Source organism: Borostomias antarcticus (genome assembly GCF_949987555.1).
Source record: "Borostomias antarcticus genome assembly, chromosome: 35".
NCBI lineage: Eukaryota > Metazoa > Chordata > Actinopteri > Stomiiformes > Stomiidae > Borostomias > Borostomias antarcticus.
The window spans coordinates 613,956-636,367 of record NC_140268.1 but is presented as its reverse complement, the minus strand read 5'-3'; the positions used below and the strand labels follow the sequence as shown (position 1 = coordinate 636,367).

The 22,412-nt window shown below is 44.1% G+C and overlaps 1 protein-coding gene across 1 annotated transcript; it reads left to right on the top strand.

Annotated features, from left to right (window-relative positions):
* Positions 1 to 677: 677 nt before the first annotated feature.
* Positions 678 to 19,352, top strand: LOC311327977 (heparan sulfate glucosamine 3-O-sulfotransferase 6; the record flags this gene model as incomplete). The annotated part of the gene is made up of 2 exons (XM_084461088.1): positions 678 to 1,195; positions 18,731 to 19,352. The coding sequence occupies 2 exons, from the start codon at positions 678 to 680 to the stop codon at positions 19,350 to 19,352; spliced, it is 1,140 nt and encodes a 379-aa protein (XP_084317214.1).
* Between the last annotated feature and the right edge of the window lie 3,060 nt (positions 19,353 to 22,412).

Genomic DNA, 22,412 nt, shown 5'->3' with positions numbered 1-22,412 from the left:
ATCCAGCCAGAGCCATGTGAAGGTCCTGGGGGATTCTCCCATTCATAGGATGAGTTTATTCGTCATGGGTTCAAAGAGGGTAAGAGGGTTTAGTCTGGCATAGGTCAGGTTACATTAGAGAAACGCAGCGACAGATTCGCTGTAGGCGAGGCTACTAGAGTCCACAAATAGCATAAATGCAAGCCATGTTGTTTGATTTAAGATAAGAAATGTGATTGATAGGCTATGTGTTATGGGAAACGAGCGAGACACAAGTATCTCTCTTTATCCCGTCGCTGTCTCGGGGGGAATGTTATCCTTTGGTTCAGAAGGAAAGGGTGGAGACTTTTGGAAAGGGCGTGGATGTCAGTGATCTCTGAAGGGGGAGAGGAGAGGAAAGCTTTGGATTGATATGTCACCAGAGCGCAGAGCGCAGTGGATTCGTTATCTACTCAACGGTAGTAGACGTATCAAACGATGGAGAATGACAAATGTTTGACTGAAAGGAGTAAAGACTTTTCTACCTCTTGTGAGTGACAGCGGGGAAGATCAAGTTCAAGCTCCCCACAGCCCAATTTTTTTTAATGTAACATTTCTTCAACAGGTTTTGAGAAATAGTTCCGAGAAAGCGGACTCAATGTTGGAAACAGAAGCATGGTGTCAACGTTTTGTTCTTTGTGGATAGACCAGGGCCACTCATGGGATGGTGCGTATGCAGAATTAGGCTCAACTTTGGAAAGGCGCTATCCAAAGTCTCGGTGTGTTTTACCATGGTCGTCATTTTTACCTACTTTTTCTATTGTCTTACTGGGTTATGTAACTCGGCGCCGAGGCCAATATACGACCAGCAAAATCTAAACAGGGACTATGGTGTCTTGGACGGCGACAATTTGCGCATCAATCAACTCCCTGACGCACAGACGCGCTGGAACGGGACGGGTCTCCAAACCGGTTCCCCCTCAAAACAGGTGGACGGTGTCGGACAGTCCCATCAGCAGATGCCGATAAGTGATAAAGAACACGTACCGGGTAACGGAATCCCGGTGTCCAACACATTTGGCACGAAAAAGTTCCCTCAAGCCCTCATAATCGGTGTGAAGAAAGGCGGTACGCGCGCTTTGCTGGAGTTCCTGCGTATTCACCCTGACGTGAGAGCTGTGGGCTCGGAACCACACTTCTTCGACAGGTTTTACGACAAAGGACTCGAATGGTACAGGTAAGATAAAAAATACTGATGAGCCGTACGGGAAATTGTAAATAAAATGCCACCAATTAGAATAGCAAGCAAACGCGTGAGCCAAGTTGAACGGGCTGGGACGGCACTTCAAACATCCAAGCATGCGAATGCGTTTCATTAGGCAAGTTTATTGCTCCACATCGTAGTGCAGATGAAAGGTTGTGCTAGAGAAATGGACAACCACGATCACAGTGACGGTGATGAGCTGGGAGAGGTTTGAGATGAGGTGCGCTCTCCTCGGGAACCCACTCAGCCGTGAGGAACTGCTGATGGCTCTTGTCAATATACACAGAGAGACCCTGAGGATGCTGGAACTTATCAGTTCCCTGTCCGTCTTCCTGTAGATGAAGAGACTGTCCGTGTCCCCAGGGGGGGTAGCCTCTCATCATCAGACCCGTTTCCAGAATGAAACGCCAGGGGGGGCATTCAATATGTTAGGGGGGGCACACACAAATTGTTTGGGTGCTTTTAAGCCCGTTTTAAGTCTTTTTTCAGCCAGATTTAGAGGGATGTCTCATTTCTCATTGTTATTCTAAGTTCTCACCAACACCTACCTCTGTGTGTTTTTGACATAAGTCTATATCTATCTATCTATCTATCTATCTATCTATCTATCTATCTATCTATCTATCTATCTATCTATCTATCTATCTATCTATCTATCTATCTATCTATCTACGGGCGGGCCCAGCTGATTCAGTGGGCGGGGCCTGGCCCCCAAATGCCTGCCCCTCATCATGCATTTAAACACAATTTAGGCTATATAGCCTACCGTTCAAAATGACATTTCATATTAGCATTCAGCCCATCCACTCTCTATCTCTCTCTTGCTCTCCCTCTCCTCCACTCTCTCTCTATCTCTCTCTCCCTCTCCTCCTCTCTCTCTCTCTCTTGCTCTCCCTCTCCTCTCTCTCTCTCTCTCTCTCTCTCTCTCTCTCTCTATCTCTTCTCACTGCCTCCCACTAGTTCCCTTTGCATAATATCCCCAACAGTATATTTCTGTCTCTATCTCTGTGTGTGTGTCTCTCTCCCTCTCTCTCTCTCTCTCTCTCTCTCTCTCTCTCTCTCTCTCTCCACGCACACACACACCTCCCCGTTTTCGGGGCCGAAGTGTTTACATGGAAATGCCTGTGGTAGACCTGGTTTTTCACGGGGGCAGGGCCCACGGCCTGGGTAGGGTTGTGTACTATGTGTGTTTTAATTGCCGAGCTGCCAAGCTGGTCTAAGAAGCACTCCGCAAACTCCACACACACACACACACAGCCTACACACACGACAACACAATCACATACAGATGTCGGCCATGCTAAGTTAGCAGCACGACGTAGGCACCTCATCATTGAAACAGCTGAGTTTCCCAGAGGCATCGTAGCGCTGTTCATCGTAGCGCTACGATGAACGCCGTAGCGTACGACGAACGTAGCGCTACGATGCCTCTGGGAAACTCAGCCCTGTATAAGACACCTGTAAGAGCCGCTCCTCACTGAATATTGCTATACTGTCCGTAAGGAACATATGATCTACTGGTAGGAGACAACAACAACAACAAAACAGGAAGTTCAGCTTAGTCTGACTTCTGATTTTTTGTTTGTTTGTTTGTTACAGCAGTAGGCTACTGTATGAAGGGACGTGGCGCTGGTGTGTGGCGCTGTATCTCGGAGGGCGCTGTATCTCGGAGGGGGCCGTATCTCGGAGGGGGCCGTGGAGGGTCGGTTTTGTTTGCGTTCAGTTGATGTGACCCGAGGGAGGGGACGTTGACGGGTAGCCGGCTGGAGGAGTGCATCCGTGCGGAACCTGGATGACCCTCTCACCTGAGTGGCCCTGACTGGGGGTCCCTGAGTGGGGGTCCCTGAGTGGGGGCCCCTGAGTGGGGGCCCCTGAGTGGGGGTCCCTGAGTGGGGGTCCCTGAGTGGGGGTCCCTGAGTGGGGGTCCCTGAGTGGAGGCCCCTGACTGGAGGTCCCTGAGTGGAGGCCCCTGAGTGGAGGCCCCTGAGTGGGGGTCCCTGAGTGGGGGCCCCTGAGTGGGGGTCCCTGAGTGGGGGTCCCTGAGTGGAGGCCCCTGACTGGAGGTCCCTGAGTGGAGGCCCCTGAGTGGGGGTCCCTGAGTGGGGGCCCCTGAGTGGGGGTCCCTGAGTGGAGGCCCCTGAGTGGAGGCCCCTGACTGGGGGTCCCTCAGAGGAAATCACACCTGACCCCTCTGGGCTCTTCTTGCTCAGTTACCTGCAACTCAACACGCTGTCACATCTGGGTGCACACACACACACACACACACACACACACACACCACACACACACACACACACGCACACACACACACACACACACGCACACACAGACGCTGGTGTTACAGCATCCTCTCTAGAGCCTTATCTGGCCTTGACCTACTGTATCAGTGTGTGGAAAATTAATTTCTCTTTTCACAAATATTCCTGACAGCCAACAGTTGTTATTAGTGGGAGGATTCTGCATGGATTTTATTTTATTAAAGTCGCACTGAAATGAAAAAAGCATTCTGTCCCATTTTGGTTCATAATTGGTCATAGTGTTCACCTATTCAACGATGTATGCCAAAAAAATTACATAATTCTACTTTTGTTGTAATCTTATATCAAAGTATATAATTTCTTACTTCCTGGAAAACGGTAGGTCACGTGCAATGACGACAAGTAATCTAGGCCAGTAATCTCACGACATCCACCCATTCAATCAACGCTATCCTTCTATCGAATCTGTCTAAAGTTCTTAAACCCCGCCCACTTGTCAATGTTCCAATCAAATTCCTCTAAACGCATGTCCCGCCCTCATAGCTTGTTTGCGTCGGAAATGCGTCAAACTACGGAAGTTAGATGATCTCAAACGTCCGTTTCAGTGCGACTTTAAAAGGTTGTTACTATCTATCTGTAACTTTAGACACAGCTGTGTTCTGTCGTCTTTGTCAACGTTTCTGTCGAAGAGGACATTCAAATGGCGCTTCAAAATTAAGCTCTTGAAATTGCTTCAAATCGGAACAATATAGTCCCTGGAGTGTTTGTAGTGTTGTCACATGTTATGTTTTCCCATATTTGCTTCAGTTTAAGTCTCGATGTGAAATGACAGCTTGAGCATTGTGCTAATTTGTCTGGAGCTCTGCGTTAGAATAGATCTGATGTTCTGTCACACGAAGAACCCTGTCACACGAAGAACCCTGTCACACGAAGAACCCTGTCACACGAAGAACCCTGTCACACGAAGAACCCTGTCACACGAAGAACCCTGTCACACGAAGAACCCTGTCACACGGAGAACCCTGTCACAACAAGCCACCCGAAGCCAAGCTAGATTCTGGACAGACTTCACAGCCAGCGAAGCCAGTTTCTTCAACATCTGCATCGTCAAACTGTGATCTTCCCTGTATGTTTTCCGTGGTCCTCTCTCTCTCTCTCTCTCTCTCTCTCTCTCTCTCTCTCTCTCTTCTCTCTCTCTCTTTTCTATCTCTCTCTTTTCTCTCTCTCTCTTCTCTCTCTCTATCTCTCTCTCTCTCTCTCTCTCTCTTTTCTCTCTCTCTTTTCTCCCTCTCTCTCTTCTCTCTCTCTCTCTCTCTCTTTTCTCTCTCTCTTTTCTCTCTCTCTCTCTTCTCTCTCTCTCTCTTCTCTCTCTCTCTCTTTTCTCTCTCTCTCTTCTCTCTCTCTCTCTTCTCTCTCTCTTTTCTCTCTCTCTCTCTCTTCTCTCTCTCTCTCTCTCTCTTTTCTCTCTCTCTCTCTCTCTCTCTCTCTCTCTCTCTCTATCTATCTCTCTCTCTCTTTTCTCTCTCTCTCTCTCTCTCTCTCTCTCTCTCTCTCTCTCTCTATCTATCTCTCTCTCTCTCTTCTCTCTCTCTCTCTTTTCTCTCTCTCTCTCTCTTTTCTCTCTCTCTTTTCTCTCTCTCTTTTCTCCCTCTCTCTCTTCTCTCTCTCTCTCTCTCTCTCTCTCTCTTTTCTCTCTCTCTCTCTCTCTCTCTCTCTCTCTCTCTCTTCTCTCTCTCTTTTCTCCCTCTCTCTCTCCTCACTCTCTCTCTCTCTCTCTCTCTTTTCTCCCTCACTCTCTTCTCTCTCTCTCTCTCTCTCTCTCTCTTTTCTCTCTCTTCTCTCTCTCTCTCTCTCTCTCTCTCTCTCTCTCTTTTCTCTCTCTCTCTTTTCTCTCTCTTCTCTCTCTCTCTTCTCTCTCTCTCTCTTCTCTCTCTTCTCTCTCTCTCTTCTCTCTCTCTCTCTTCTCTCTCTCTCTCTCTCTCTCTCTCTCTCTCTTCTCTCCATTCTCTTGCTGTCTCTCACTCAGCCCCACCCTCTCTTCGTTTGCATGTGTGCATACGAGCCTGTTACAGAGTAGCAGGAGAAGCCACAGAACACCCCCGTCCAAATTAAAAAGGGGGTTTAATGATTTTTCAGTGTTGTTTCTTAGCCTTAACCCTTTTAACCCTGAAAATACAGTGACAACATTTCAAATATTAATAGCATTTTCCCTATAATACTAGAAAGCGCAGTTTCTCAGCTTTCAGCAAGTGTTGGAGTGAGGAATTTTTTTGATTTGTTAGATATTTTTTAAATATTATTAAATATTTGTTAGATTTTTTTTTTTAAATGTGGCCGGTGACGTGGTCGTATTAAAAGGGTTAAGTTGACCTGGGAGCGATGCTTTTCATAAGCTCTGGAAGAGCCACCACACCAGACAGCATGGGGAAACCTCAGCTCTCTGCGGCCCAAAGGCTCAGCTTGTTGCTTCTTCCGTCACCGCAGCAGCGTGGGTTCGAGTGAATAAATCCATCCTTTTTTTCTCCATCCGTTTCCAGGCACTGATGACTTCACAATGGGCCCATTTGTTGTTGTTGTTTTTTTGTTTTTGTTTTTTCACCGAATTCTTTTCCTTAAAATCGTCCACATAATGAATCGCAGAGGAATTCTTCTTTCTTTCACAATGATGAAAAATGAAAGAAATAAAACAAAAGAGCTCTTTAGGAAGTGAAGTGAAGCAGAAAAAATGTAAAATCAAACATATGTTTCTCTTTAGTTTACACAATTTGATTGATTGGATGGTTACTAGTCTCTATATCATAAACATGATTTAAAAGAGAATGATTTCAGCACTATTGAGTTATGCCAAATGAATCAAATAGTAATGAAATATAGTATATATAGTTGAACACAACCTCCCACAGTATATATAGATAAACACAACCTCCCAGAGTATATATAGATAAACACAACCTCCCACAGTATATATAGATAAACAACCTCCCACAGTATATATAGATAAACACAACCTCCCACAGTATATATAGATAAACACAACCTCCCACAGTATATATAGATAAACAACCTCCCACAGTATATATAGATAAACACAACCTCCCACAGTATATATAGATAAACACAACCTCCCACAGTATATATAGATAAACAACCTCCCACAGTATATATAGATAAACACAACCTCCCACAGTATATATAGATAAACACAACCTCCCACAGTATATATACATGAACACAACCTCCCACAGTATATATAGATAAACACAACCTCCCACAGTATATATAGATAAACAACCTCCCACAGTATATATAGATAAACAACCTCCCACAATATATATACATGAACACAACCTCCCACAGTATATATAGATAAACACAACCTCCCACAGTATATATAGATAAACACAACCTCCCACAGTATATATAGATAAACACAACCTCCCACAGTATATATAGATAAACACAACCTCCCACAGTATATATAGATAAACACAACCTCCCACAGTATATATAGATAAACACAACCTCTCACAGTATATATAGATGAACACAACCTCCCACAATATATATAGATAAACACAACCTCCCACAGTATATATAGATAAACAACCTCCCACGGTATATATAGGGTGAATAGTGGTAGACTGGGACAACTAGTAAACTGGGACAGTTGAGTTTTATCATTGTTATTTTTTTATGCATACACTTCCATTGCTAAAAATCCACACTGTGCTCATCATAAACAAGTATGAAATAAAAATAAAAAGAGTTGTGGTGTCTGACATCACTTCCGGGGGCGTGGCTACCATCCTCTTTGACTGTGCATGTGAACCAAGATGGATAAGTCAAATGACATAAGGTTCTGAGGAGAAAAATGTTAAGATGATAAAAGTTTAAAAAATGATGAATGGTTTGTAGTTGTTGTGGATTTTGTTATGGGAACTAATGGTGTATCAGAATGTTCAAAAAACATATTCATTTTCATATTTTCTTTATTATTTTTGTGTGATTTTGCCACTGTCCCGGTCTGACAGTATCATATTGTCAAACTGGGACAATGTGATACTAGCAAAGTGGGACAGCCATTCAATTAATTCCAATGGGAACATTTTGTTTGTATATCTTCCTAGATAGCCTAGTTAAATAACTAACAACTAGCTAGCTAACTAACAACTAGCTAGCTAGTTAGAATTATCTTTATCTTTGGCTGCACCTAGTGGTGAGGTTGCAAATTGCGAACCTACTGAATACAATTATATGGTGCAATATTGTGGTAGATGTACATTTAGGGCTATAGAAAATTAGGGCTATAGAGAAGGGCATAATAGAAGATGCCGATGCATTCACTTGCCTACTCTGTATTGAAATGTAGACTAGGCCTACAGAGCTAGGGTTAGGGTAAGGGTTTGGAGGGTGAAATTAAATTCATGTTGAGAGGTTCATTTTATATTTTTATAGTGTAAGTTACACATTTTAAAGTTTTTAAGTTACAATTTAAATAAAATAAAATAAATGAGATAAATGAAATAAACTAAAATATTGTGGGTGGACTGGTGAGGAAGTGAGGGAGGGGATCAGAACGGGTGAATGTTCTGTACCCTCTTTTAAATAAATATGAATATTCTTGTCCTCAATCCTTATTATTCTTAATAACAATACTAATAATAACAATAATACTGTTTTTATTATTACTTTGTATGTAATTCAATAGGCCTAAATGGGTGTCCCAATTTGACAGTAAAGGTGTCCCAGTTTGCCAGTAGCGCCTGGAAAAATGTGGTTTGGGGTCAGTGTGTGTTTGAGGAAGAGTCATCCCCCCTGTGTTAAATGTTTCTTTATTTTTTCTTCTCTGTAGTAAAGTAGAGCCCTTAAGCTATTTAGAATGGTAGCATATGAGGGCCTGAGACATTTAGATCATTATAAAAAATGAAGTCGAATCAAAAAAATCAGAAAGTGTCCCACTTTACCACTATTCACCCTACATGAACGTGTCGTTACCGTTGAGATTTTTGTACCGTAGTTTCGGACACATCGAATTAGCTACAGTGTGTGAGATCCCATTCTTCCTATTGTTGTTGGTTTTCTGAGGGCAGAACAGAAGTGATTAGAGCAGAGCATGTGTGTTCCCGAAATCTGGACCTTATACGATTTCCATCTACTTACCGTAACATTAATACAGGAAAAGCCATTACTTATTACATTACATTACATTACAATCATTTAGCAGACGCTTTTATCCAAAGCGACTAACAATAACTTATGAATTGGAGTATTCACTTTGAAATCACTCCCTAGACGTATCACTATAGCCCTGTTTCCATCAAACTAACTATATCATCTTATCATGGTTTATTCCATACGTACATTACATTACAGTCATTTATTGTAGCTGACGCTTTTATTGAAAAGCGACTTACAATAATTGCATTGAGCGTTGGAAAATCCAGTGTGCTACTACTTGCCAGACATCACAAGTGCATCTTCTTTCTAAAACAAGTGACTAAGAGCATAATCTAGTGCTGAAGGCAAAGTGCAAGAATAGCAATCTAAAATACAATAGGTGCTTAAGAGGGAGGATTGTTGTAGTACTTCTTGAAGAGATGAGTTTTGAGCCTGCAGCAAAAGATGGGCAGCGATTCTTCTGACGTCAGCGGGCAGTTCATTCCACCACTGCGGGGCCAGGACAGAGAAGAGCCGTGACCGCGTCGATCGACCGCAGGGGCCTCGGAGTGACGGGGCAACCAGTCGCCCCGAGGTAGCAGAGCGTAGCGTTCGGGAGGGGGTGTAGGGTTTGACCATGGCCTGGAGTAGGAGGGGGCTGTTCCTTTCATTGCCCTGTAGGCTAGTACCAGGGTTTTAAACTGGATACGAGCCGCTACAGGGAGCCAGTGTAGGGAACGGAGGAGGGAACACCAGGCGATCAGCAGCTTTCTGGACAAGTTCCAGAGGTTTAATGGCTGACGCCGGCGCCCCAGCGTGGAGGGAGTTGCAGTAGTCCAGGCGGGAGATGACCAGGGCCTGGATGAGCACCTGCGCTGTTTCATCAGTGAGGAAAGGGCGAACCCTCCTGATGTTGTAGAGCAGGAATCTGCAGGAGTGTGCGATATGTGCGGAGAATGACAGTTGGTCGTCAACATATTTTAGCGCAGTGACCAGGCTGCTACTGAATATGTATGATATGTACTACACACTATGATATATGTTAAGATCATTACTTTCTTTCTATTCGGGAAAAAACTACGATCAGCAAAATGCTGTTGTCGATATTTTGACAGCTTGTCAATTGGCCGACCTTTACCCTTGACACCGAAGGCCTTGACCAATCGGATTGCAATTAAACCATAGTATGAATCCTTCAAGGGCAGCTAGGAGAAATGTCAATACAACTGTAAAAGTCCATAGGATCTTAAACTCCGAGTTTTTGTAATATGTGTGCGATGACAACAGGTGAATAGACTGGGATCTAAAGTATTTTTGAGGGTGTAGAATTATTAGTGATGAACCAATGAGCTCTGTTCAGGGAGAAGGTGGGTTTTGTCTCTCCTCCTCCTCCCTCTGTTTCAACTCTGACTGGATTCCTTTCTTCAAGAAGAAGCACTGCATTTTAAACACATTGATCAAGCATGACAGAGTATTGATCAAGACAAGATTTACATTCCATTTCTTTCCTATTCATCTAACATAACTATAGATTGATCAATGAAATGTTTGCTCCGCACGGTCAAAATTAATACAGCAGATAATGTAAATCGGTCGATAAAGAAGTGATTCTGTTTTCTCACCGATTATTCGGCTTTACCCATTAGATGCATCTTCCATGAATAGAGCTCATTTTCACCCTTGCTGCAGTGCAAAGATGTGCTACTGTATGTCTCATGTACCATTTTACACACAACATGCACTACAACGGTAGGTTTCCAGGTATTACGGTTTTAATCAAATAATCCAGACATGCTATGGAATATGGATGGATGGATCTCTGCATGCTGTACATTTGATCAATCAATCAATCAATCAAAGCTTTATTTGTATAGCGCATTTCATACCCAGAGGCAACACAATGCGCTTTACAGAGAACAAGGGAGGAGGGCATACGACCCACTCTCTACATATTCCAGAGGGAAGCAAAAAAACAGTATCACCCAGGGGCCAGATAAGTGAGCTGTAAAAATTCTTCCCTGACCCCTCTCAACAAGGCGATTGAGCAAGCTCCAGGAGTATGTTTGTCTACCGGCTAAGAACATTTATAAAGCAATACATTACATTAAATTACATTTGAGGCTGACTTTCCTAAAGGCAAGGTGATTTTCCTAACACCTCATTCTCTCTAGTGTCTTGCTATGCAGACGTTAGTGGGCCTGAACACATTGAGTCATTCCACAGACCAGGAAGTGGTTTCGCTGTGGCGTTCGGTTGTGTTTTATAGTGTTAGAGGCCGGGTTGAGTCAGGGCTGGGGTTGGCGTGACGCTCGGGTATGGGTGGGTGGGGTGTGTAGTAATGCAAGGCCTTGATAGGGCTATACTCACTCCCCATATGGTGGGAATTATCATAATTTGAGGTGCATTGTGGTCCGTTCTTAGGGAACCAATAAAGTTTTGAGTCAGACAGTCGTGTCATTTTTGCTAGGTCCCATGGTAATCTTTAGTGAGGAGAAATAAAGACTTGTCTTCAACCGGCCAAAATCAAATGTTTCAGATGTTTGGTAGACATGCTTGCTTGCCCTGCCATCCCCACAAAAAATAATATTAGCTTAAAAACATTTGGAGGAAGTTTAATGGAAATACGCTGAAATTACTCTTGAGAAGAAATCGAAGGCCAATCGCTTTGTGACACATAATAAACAATTTCAAGTTTTCAATCACTTGAGTTCTGTATTGAGTGTAGTGTGGACATCATGTAGCCTGTAGCATGTGTTCCCAAACAGAAATGTAATATGTCTAGCACTGTATGTCACCAACATGTGGTTTTGAAGATAGCGTTCTACAATATTCATAGATATCTGGTTTGTAGCTAAATGCTGCTACTTTTATGTGTTCAAATGTTGAAACCATTACCGTTTCCCTCAGAACTCTCCAGCAAGACATTAGTGACCTCACATCCTGTTAAGACACTTCATTATGATTGGCCACTTTTACAGTAGTCACTAATTAGCTGCGAGCTGTTTTTTTTCTTCCATTTCTATAAAGAGAAGCCTACACACCCATTCATACTCACACACACACACACACACACACACACACACACACACACACACACTAGTCTCGAGGTCATGGAGTCTGCCAACGCTCAAGACCCCCCCTGCTCTGGGAACCATTACTATCGTCATGTTACAGCTTTAGATGTGGGTGGGGCCAAAATCCTTGACAACACATGTGGTTGCCCATGGAGATCACACCCTCCCTTCCTCTTCCTGGATGTGGACGGCTAGATGGATGTGGGTCGGGAAGCCAGGGACACACATATATAGTGTAGGTAGGGCATTGATGGTAGGAGGGGTTGTTGCAAGGGGTCAGGGGTCGTGAGGGTACAGTATGGGGAGAATCACCCCGACTTTCAAACATGTGCAACCCCCCCCCCCCCACACCTCTGTCTAAATCTGCCTCCATAACTTGGCTTCTGTGGGTTAAGTGACGGTTGTGGAATGTTGTTTATTGGCTGGCTGGCGCTGGAGCTCAGTCACACACTGCCCCAACCTTCCTGGGGCCACGACTACGGCCCCGTACGACACACGTCTGGGCGGCCATGACACTCTGGCGCCAGGGCTGGGGCCCTCCCCTACGAGTCGTCAACTCATCTGTCCTCTGAAGACACGGGTGGCCTGCACGGTGGGGACACGGTCCTCCATTCTCCCAGAGACGCTCAGGATCCTGTATCGCCAGGGTTTTGTGTTTGTGTCCGAGGGGGACATCGATACGTTCACGTTAGAGAGAACTGTCGACGTGCTCTCTTCCCGACGAGGCGGTCGCTCATGTCGTGTGACTTAACTGCACTGAGATGGAGAGAATGGTAAACGAACTGCACTTATATAGCGCTTTTCCACCTTAGCGGCACTCAAAGCGCTTTACAATGGCCTCTCATTCACCCATTCACACACACACCCACACACCAATGGCGGTAGCTGCCATGCAAGGTGCTAACCTGCTCATTGGGAGCAATTTGGGGTTAGGCGTCTCGCTCAAGGACACTTCGACATGTGGACAGTCGGAGCTGGGATTCGAACCGCTGACCCTTCGATTACTGAACGACCCGCTCTACCAACTGAGCTATAGCCTGGGCCCCTGGCCCCCGAGAAAGCTTGCTTGGTCCCCGCGAAGTTAGGGTTAAAGTAGCATCCTACTGTACTTATGGATTGTATTGAATGTGAATTGTATATAACAGCTAAAGGTGGTGGTATGATTCCTTGTTCAATTGTCATGCTGAAAGAGTTGGGGGGATTTCGGAGAGTAAGGCAAGGCAAGTTTATTTATATAGCACATTTCAGCCACAGGGCAATTCAAGGTGCTTTACATGAGACATTTAAAGCATTAAAACCAAAAAGACATTATAGACATTTAAAACAAAAAGCAGGACAAATTAAAAGCATTAAAACAAAAAAGCAAGACATTATAGACATTTAAAACAAAAAGCAGGACAAATAGAATACAGGGAATAAAAGTTAGAGTGCAGTATACAGATAAACATAACTCCTCTTAGAAAGCAGTGGTAAAAGATTAGTGTCTATATAGAGCAGAGGAGGTGCGGAGGAGTACAGGAGTTTCCCACAGTGCCCCCCCCCCCGCGCCCCTCAGGCTGTTTCTGGCACCCTCTGAGAGCAGCATGCTGGGTAATGCTGTTTTTCTCCTGCCTCTTTTATGGGTCTGATTTTCACTCAGCTCTTTAATTGGATCTCTCAGAGTTCAGATACCTCCAGAGTCTGACTACTGCCAAACAAAATGGTGGTTCTTGAAGTAGGCCTACGACAGATTCACATTTGAGCTCCTACTTTTCTCTGAGGGAAAGTCTTAAAGTAGAGTGTGGTGACTCTTGGAATGTGGGACGATGGTTTTCAGAAGAGGAATTAGAGACATTTAGCTTTTGAAAGGATGAACCCTTATGAATAAAGATGACATTTGCTAATACAGTAGCTTGAAGGCGCCAATGTCTGGGTTTATGGTCTGTCGGTTTGCAGTCGTCAGCTCTTTGGATATGAGTGTTTAGTCTTTATTTACTCCAAAGATATGGATGTCAATATTGTACATTTAGGTTCTGTCGGCGTCCCAAAATTGTGTGTCATAACGGCTCGATGTTTGTTGTTGTTTACTGCACGAGGGGGAGCTTGTGAAAATATGACGCCTCCGCCTCGGTCATAATGCACGTTTTGGATAAAGGACCGGCCTAGCTGGTAGTCAAACAACAACAGATGCGTTTAAATGACTGTCATTGTCGAAGCTATGTAAGTAGTGCTGCTCCACAGCGGATTATGACTTTAAAGTCTTAATAGTACAATTTAAAAAACGTTTCATAAACATCTTGTCAGGCCTTAAACATGATTTAATCGTAAAAGTCATAACAAAGATTTCTGTTTAGACATGTGCTTCTTAGATTTATAACCCCAAGTTGGCAGTTGGCTGGTGAGCCATCCGCCACTGAAATATTATCTCTTTTTTTTCTTCTTTTTTGGTTGGCAGGACCTCACACTTCCTCACTTGTTACTGATTTTTTATTACATTAAAAATACTCTTTTTGTTGTTTTGACATTAATTAAAGGAGAAACATCGGGACACCTTCCAAAATTCACAGTAGGTACACTGTAAGGGAAGTGGAAAAGTGGGCTAGATCTTAAGCAGTACTTCTCCGGGTGAGACTGTGATCTTGGCTCCAGGCAGGAAATCTCCCCCCACCACATCCTGGCTGTCGGGGGTAGGCTACGCTCTGATCCAGATTGGCTATTACACATCACTCGTATAATTGCTAGCATATCGCCTCGAGAAGAAAATAAGAAGAAAATAACCACTTCCTCAAAACAGCAGGGTACCTACAAGCTAATATGGCTAGTCAGCAAAACTCTCTCGGCCCAAATACTGTATAAAATAATTCCCAGCCCTGAGTTGGTCTGATAGACACAGACACACACCAGTGTTTGCCATGTCTCTCCTATGATGTTATTAGCCTCTCTTACTCTGAAAATGTAATTTAATGTTATTTATTGCTTTATAAATGTTCTTAGCCGGTAGACAAACATACTCCAGGAGCTTGCTCGATCGCCTTGTTGAGAGGGGTCAGGGAAGAATGTTTCCAGCTCACTTATCTGGCCCCCGGGTGATACTGTTTATTTTGCTTCCCTCTGGAATATGTAGAGGTGGGTCGTATGCCCACCTCCCTTGTTCTCTGTAAAGCGCATTGTCTTGCCTCTGTGTATGAAATGCGCTATACAAATAAAGCTTTGATTGATTGATTGATTGATAGTGCACATGCTGCATAGTTACTGTAGATGAGGATGTACATGTATTGTGTAATGTGGCTCACTAGTAACTTTTTCATAATCTGGTATTTCAGTTTAGGTTTGCCACAATCACTACCACTTTAAAAATGAAATTTGATATACAAGATTAAGTGTTCGTGACTTTGGCAGGACAACTCGGGTCAATAATGACAATGACAAACATCACAATGAGGGAAGGTGACACCCATGACTGTGGAGGACAGAGGGGCGATGGCACCGAAACCTGATTTGGTTTCTAACGCGCACCAACACTTCCATTAGCTAATACCTGCTACCAGTCGGCCATCACAGACCTGGAGAGACAGACTCATCGATCGTAGGGAAGACTGGGGACAGACAGACAGACACGGACAGGGCATTAGCGACAAGCTATCTTGTGTAGTTAGATCAAAATCAATTATTGGCGCATTTTATAGGCCCCATTTGAGACCAAGCACAGGTTCGAAACGTAGCCCTTGCTAACGATTTAGCCTCTGTGTAAACGTGGTTGATTACAGGCATCCTTCTCATAGCATTCTACTCTAGCTCTGTTTGTACACCTGTCATTACCGACGTAGAGAGGCTTTGAACCTGTACTTTGACTACAGAAGCCTGCTACTTTGAACTAGGCTACTGTAGGCTACAGTAAACTAGCATTTAGCTCAAAGCTAATAAAAGGTCAGGTTGCATTCCAGTCTGTAGGTATGATTTCAGCCTTTAATGCTAAAGGTCTCTCAGAATTGAGGGCCCAAAAGGTTTGAGAGAGTTGCTTACCGTTGTAAACCAAGAGTTTCCAGTTGTCCATACACTATGTACGCCTACTACAGAATTGAATTTCTGTCAGTAATTGCACCTAGGATATTGCATTTTTCGTCTGTGCTTATGGTTAGTATAACATGTTTGAGAAGGCCTTTCCTTCTGATGAGATACTCTTGGTTTTCATCTCAACTTCAGTTGAGCTCACTGCTGTTTTTGTGTCATGTCGTGTCTGATATTTGAACTAATGAATCGGTACTCACTGGGCGGCTGTAGCTCAGTTGGTAGATCGGGTCGTTCAGTGATCGAAGGGTCAGTGGTTTGAATCCCAGCTCCGACTGTCCACGTGTTGAAGTGTCCTTGAGCAAGACACCTAACCCCAAATTGCTCCCAATGAGCAGGTTAGCACCTTGCATGGCAGCTGTGTGTGTGAATGAGAGGCCATTGTAAAGCGCTTTGAGTGCCGCTAAGGTGGAAAAGCGCTATATAAGTGCCGTCCATTTACTCGTCCAACCACCTATCTGAACTATTGTCAGTGACCACAGATAACCTTACCATGGAATACTGGCATAATTATACCAGGAACTTGTTTGGAGCAATATGTATGACATTCATGTTCAACATTTCGTGTGTCTTAAGTTTGATTGCTTTGTCAATCATGAACTCGTTAAGGAAATCCTGTCATTCTCAATGATCATTTTGGGCTTTGTAAGGACTTTCAATTGAAAACACTCAAACCAGAGAGTACGCCTCAAGTTTAGTATGAAGCCACAAGAAGGTTTCCTTTCCAGTAACACAATGTGATGTGGTTGATGGAATGAGAATACATTTGCTGATTTTACGTTTCTCATCATTCTTTGTTAAGTAAAACAATTTGTTCCTGAAATCCATATCCACCACAACACAGCCTGCACTGGGCCGTAGACGTAGGAGGAGATATATGATCTGGTGCCAGATTGGTACGTTTTCTGAATCCACACATTACCCACAATTCCCACAAACCTAGACTTGGCAACATTGCAGGGAATAAGAGTTTGGTAGACGAGACGACCGCATTTGAGGGTAGAGATGCAGTAGAACCGAACCACCTTGTCAGAACACGCTCTGATCTTATGAGAACAGGTGATTACTAGAACTCAGATTAACAAAGAGAAGTGCTTAACTTGAGTCTGCCGTCTGTACTGACATGCACTCCAGCGTTCGTATAGAAGTGTGGAAATACTTTGTCTGTTATGCTGCTGGGCTTTTTCTACCATTTTGAGTTGCTTGAAAACATTTCCAAGTAAGCAAAGCAATTACAGGATTATAAATGAGGCTTTAATCCACATCTTGGTTCTGGGCCAATGACTAAAATTCTGAAAATACATTTACCGTATAAGCAATCATCCCTTATGCAAATGTTTTCCTAAGGTATGCATCAATGATAACCTGATGGCTATCTGTAGGTCCCTAAAAGGAGTTGATGGAGGTTATCTTTGTGGAGGATGCCTAGCATTGTTGATGTAGGCTACGGTATTTCTGTAGATCTCCAGTAGGGGCGGCTGTAGCTCAGTTGGTAGAGCGGGTCGTTCAGTGATCGAAGGGTCAGCGGTTCGAATCCCAGCTCCGACTGTCCACATGTCGAAGTGTCCTTGAGCAAGACACCTAACCCCAAATTGCTCCCAATGAGCAGGTTAGCACCTTGCACGGCAGCTACCGCCATTGGTGTGTGAATGTGTGTGTGAATGGGTGAATGAGAGGTCGTTGTAAAGCGCTTTGAGTGCCGCTAAGGTGGAAAAGCGCTATATAAGTGCAGTCCATTTAGCATTTACCATCCAGTAGGAGTTGATGTAAGCTATCCTTGGGAAAGATCTCCCAAGGATCTATGGGCTATTCTGTGGGCTCTGTGGGCTATTCCTGTGCTAGCTGGGCTAGGCAAGCGGCCACGTGGTTTCATGTAAACCAAGGTCTGTTTGAGCTAGTTGGTTAGATTTCCCTAGGAGCCCACGGCACAGCTAGTATTCCACTCTGCAGAGCAACGATGGGAGAGGGGGAGAGAGAGGGGTTTAAGGAAATTGCTGTAAAGTGGTTCTTGTGGCTTTGTGGCTTTGACTCATCAGATCCATATTGAGTGCTCGGCCTCCTATTCTGGCTTAAAACAGGCCTGGGAGGAACAAGCCTGGTTCATAAACATTCTATATAGCATTTTAATCATGTATATTTTTGGGACGGGTTGTTTTAAGGTATCGTGCAGCGTTTATATTAGTTTTTAGAGGCACAAGAGATTTTGGTGGGGTTCTTTTTTTATAGATATACAATTTGTCGTCCCTCATGATGGAAGTCAGGGGAAGGACAATGAAGTGGTCTCCGTCTATTAGTGTGTGACGTGAGTCCGTTATGCAAGATATTTCAGACAACGCCAGCCCGATTTGGACAAAACTTTGATGAATCATGCGTCTTGCCCGGTTGATCTGGAAAATGAGTCTAATTGGCCCCAGGGTTGTGCTATAATAATCTATTTACTACATATATCAGCAAATGTATTAGCAGACCGAGCCACAGTTAATCTTTCCCATCGACAATACATATTGCTTTCTACACAAAAAAACGATAATTTGTGTCTCGGTAAAAGTATGTAGATGCGGTAGCCAATCAGAAGAAGTGGGGGTGTGGCTTGTTGGAGGAGAGGGTTTGGCTCCTCCCATGAGGGGAGATGTCATCTCTGTTAATATGGTCCATTAAATTCTCTCACTTATGATTGTACACTGCTTAATCAACTCAAAATAATGATTACACATAGATAAATTCCACAATCATTCTACGAAGAGGTGATCCATATTTCATGGTGGACAACATTGTTTACTGTGCACTTGTTGAAAGTTGTCTTTATGTTCTTGGAAAGAATACACATTTGTAGAAATCTGAACCGGGCAAAATGAATGAGATGGTCCATGAACAGTAGTATGATAGCGTCACTACGTAGCCAGAGAACGGTGTTATGCCGTTGTGTGATAACTTGTCGATAACTGATTTTCCTTCTCCTCCATCTTTGACAGGAACCTGATGCCGCGAACTCTGGAGGGCCAGATCACCATGGAGAAGACCCCCAGCTACTTCGTCACCAAGGAGGCTCCGCAGCGCGTCTGCGTCATGAACTGCACCACCAAGCTCATCGTGGTGGTCCGCGACCCCGTGACCCGCGCCGTGTCCGACTACACCCAGACCCTGTCCAAGAACCCGGGCCTGCCCTCCTTCCAAAAACTCGCCCTGAAGAACGCCTCCGCCGGCCTCATCGACACCTCCTGGAGCGCCGTTCGCATCGGCCTTTACGCCAAACACCTGGAGAACTGGCTCCGGCACTTCCCCCTCTCGAACATCCTGTTCGTCAGCGGAGAGAGGCTGGTGTCGGATCCGGCGGGGGAGATGGGCCGGGTCCAGGACTTCCTGGGGTTGAAGAGGGTGGTGAGCGACAAGCACTTCTACTTTAACCAGACAAAGGGCTTCCCCTGCCTGAAGAAGCCGGAGGGGAGCAGCCGGCCGCGCTGCCTGGGGAAGTCCAAGGGTCGGCCACACCCCCAGATCCCCCCCAGCGTGCTCCAGACGCTCAGGGACTTCTACCGGCCCTTCAACCTGCGCTTCTACCAGATGACTGGACACCACTTCGGCTGGGACTCTTGAAACGTCGTGATATCCCACTGAGCAAAGACACGTCTAAAAGACGTCTTTTAGATGTCTTTTTCGTCTTTTTCGGACGTCCAAAGACATCCAATTAGGAGCCAGAATGAAAGTTTTTTTTAGACGTTCAGATATTGAACCCGTTCTGCACGTCCGCAGACGTCTTAGAGGGGTCCAAGCCAGACGTGTGAATATTGAGGGGTCCAGCAGACGTACAAACGGGGTTCTGGACCGACGGACGTTATTAAGACATGATCTGAACGTCTCCCTGACGTTGTGTGTTTGCTGGGATACATGTAACCAGGGACGTGCACAGATAGACATGAGGTGGTGCTAGAGCACCTGACCTTTGCCCTCTGGACAAGGCAAGTGCCCTTTTTTTTAATTTATTTTTTAACAGTGTAGGCCTACTGTATGTGGCCCATGGTGACGTCGATAAATTCTCAGATTAAAAGCGTGTAATAATAACGCCCCAAAATGCGTTGTAATTTTGCCAGCACACCCACACGTGCCCGCGGCACACCCCTGCCCCTCCCCTCCCTCTCTTCCGTTGTCAACGGTAAACGCGAAAAGCGGACACAAACGGAGGCGCAAGCCTACTCCTCCACTGCCCTTTCCCCATCCAGAGAGCCCGAGTGATGACAGCTAACCAGCCAGGTAACACATAAACCAAACAAGTGTATTGTTTGCCGCCTAAGCCTCAGTTGGCAAACTATAACTTGCATTTATTTGTCTCTGTTGTGAAGTAAGTCTCATAAAGCGCCAAACAGCTGAGCCTAAATTAGCCGACTGCCCACCTGCCAAGCTAGACGCTAGGATTTAAATGGATTTAGCGTAATGACGACCACCACACGACCAATGTCGGTCGAATTTGTCGTTGGTACAGCATGTGAAGCTATCAGTATACTTAAACTCGCGCACAATCAAAAAAACTCTGTCAGCACCCCCCCGTCAACATCTCGCCACGCAAGGTACCCTGATTTTTCCCTGAGCAACTGCCCCCCAAGATGTCTGTGCACGCCACTGCATGTAACATTAAATCCAGACGTGGAAAGCTAGCAGATGCTCTCTTGCCAGTCAACATGCTGACAGAGACATTCTCAGGGAAGGGGGGATATTAGGAGTAAAGAAGATGACTGAAGCCATTAAAGCTAGTATGTGTGAAACATATACAGGGATAATACACAGATCTGGAAGGTCAGCAGGTGGAGACAGGAGAGATTCGACTACTAGGGTTTCCATTGTGTCTGAAGCCATGTTTCCGTCCACTTGTCAATCGAATTGTGTGACGATCGCTGAAAATATGAATGCGAATAAAGCCGGTGAACGTGCGTTTCCATCTAGAGCTTTGAATCGGATAAAGCGTTTATCGCAAAAGACTTTTATCGAACAAGAGAAAATCCGATGAGATCGACAGTACAAACTTTTTGTCGATTTTCATGATTTTTAATCGAATTTGACTGTTTCCATAAGGCATTTTTAATTCGATATAACTTAATTCGCCTAAAACGTGTGGATGGAAACATGGCTTGAAACATACTCGAAATGTATGTTTTCATATTTGTATGGAGAAATGAAATAGGGCAAGGTTGCCATAACGACAGTTATAGAAAGTGGAGAAAAGGACCTTTATGACATGTTCTCTTAAGTACCAAGTAGATTTATTACAGTTTCAGCTTATAACCAAACTATCATGTTTATATTGGTGTGTGTGTGCGTGTGTGTGTGTGTGTGTGTGTGCGTTCGTGAGAGAGAGAGAGAGAGAGAGAGAAATTGTTTATTTATTGTAATGTATGTATATGTACTGTAGCTTTAATGTTTGATACTACAAAAATGTTATTGAAGAGTTACACCGACAAAGAAATTCCTCTGATCCCAGCGAAAATCATTCCAAGTGAAAAACATTCAAAAACATAATCCATCTTGTTAGTCATATAACCGTGTTTACAACCTTAAAATGTGTCCGTCTCGATGATAAACCACTAGCCTATTTGTTAGTAAAAACTTGTTTCTTTTCAATCTGGACGAAGTGATGATATTCTATGTCAGTCTTAAGCTGTGATTGATGGATTCATCATCAAGATACACTTTAATTTCAATAAATACTGTATTTAATAATATTTCAGTTTTTTGGTTTGTTGATAAGTGCTTGGACCAGTGATACAGTACCTCTGTTTGGAATATGCTATATTCACAACGACAAACATTACAGGAAACATTATGTGAAAACATTTCGGGACTGATTTATATATGTTTTACTACCATCAAACTTGCATGATGTCAATTCAACACGTAGTCTTCTTATGTAGGGAATATCATTTTATAGGAATGTTAACTTTAATCTTGAGGAATGTTCTCATCAAGTATACAAAATTATACTTTTTTAAGTTGTTCAGAGTTCTGTGTTGATCCATTGAAAAATCTCAAAAGGGGAAATAAACCATTTTTATATGTTGAAATATTAAGTAAGGCCTCATTTTAAACACGCTACGGTATTCGTCTGACTGAACAAACCAATCAGTGTGTTCCTTGGTCAGAAATGTCACCGCACGCTGTTCAGAGTGGCGCTCATATGGACGCGCTTATTGATTTAACTCTGAAACTCGCTTTCATGCGGTTTGCTGGTACCAATCTGACAGTGAATTGAAAAGCAGGCCGTGTTTCACCAGTGGCTCCTTGCCAACCATGTCAGTAAGTTTAACATTGCAATAGAAGGGAGTTTAACACTGCCGTAGAAGGAAGTTTAACACTGCCGTAGAAGGGAGGTTTGTAGATTCTGCTGTTTCTCTCTCATCCAACATCATCTATAATCTATTAGCCTCTATGGACAGATAATACCTTTATGACCCAAACCATGATTCTAGCTGCTGGGTGCTTGTTCATGACGACACAGCTGGACAGCTTGTATCTGGCAGCTCCTGGTCCAACGAGGAGATTGTGAAGACATCCTGGGTTCTCATGGACCCCCTCCTGAAGGCTTTCACAGACCCCCTCAGCTGGGCACCAAGATAAGTGTTCATCTGATCCTGCCCGTAGATAATCGAATTCATTCCCAGGCCACAA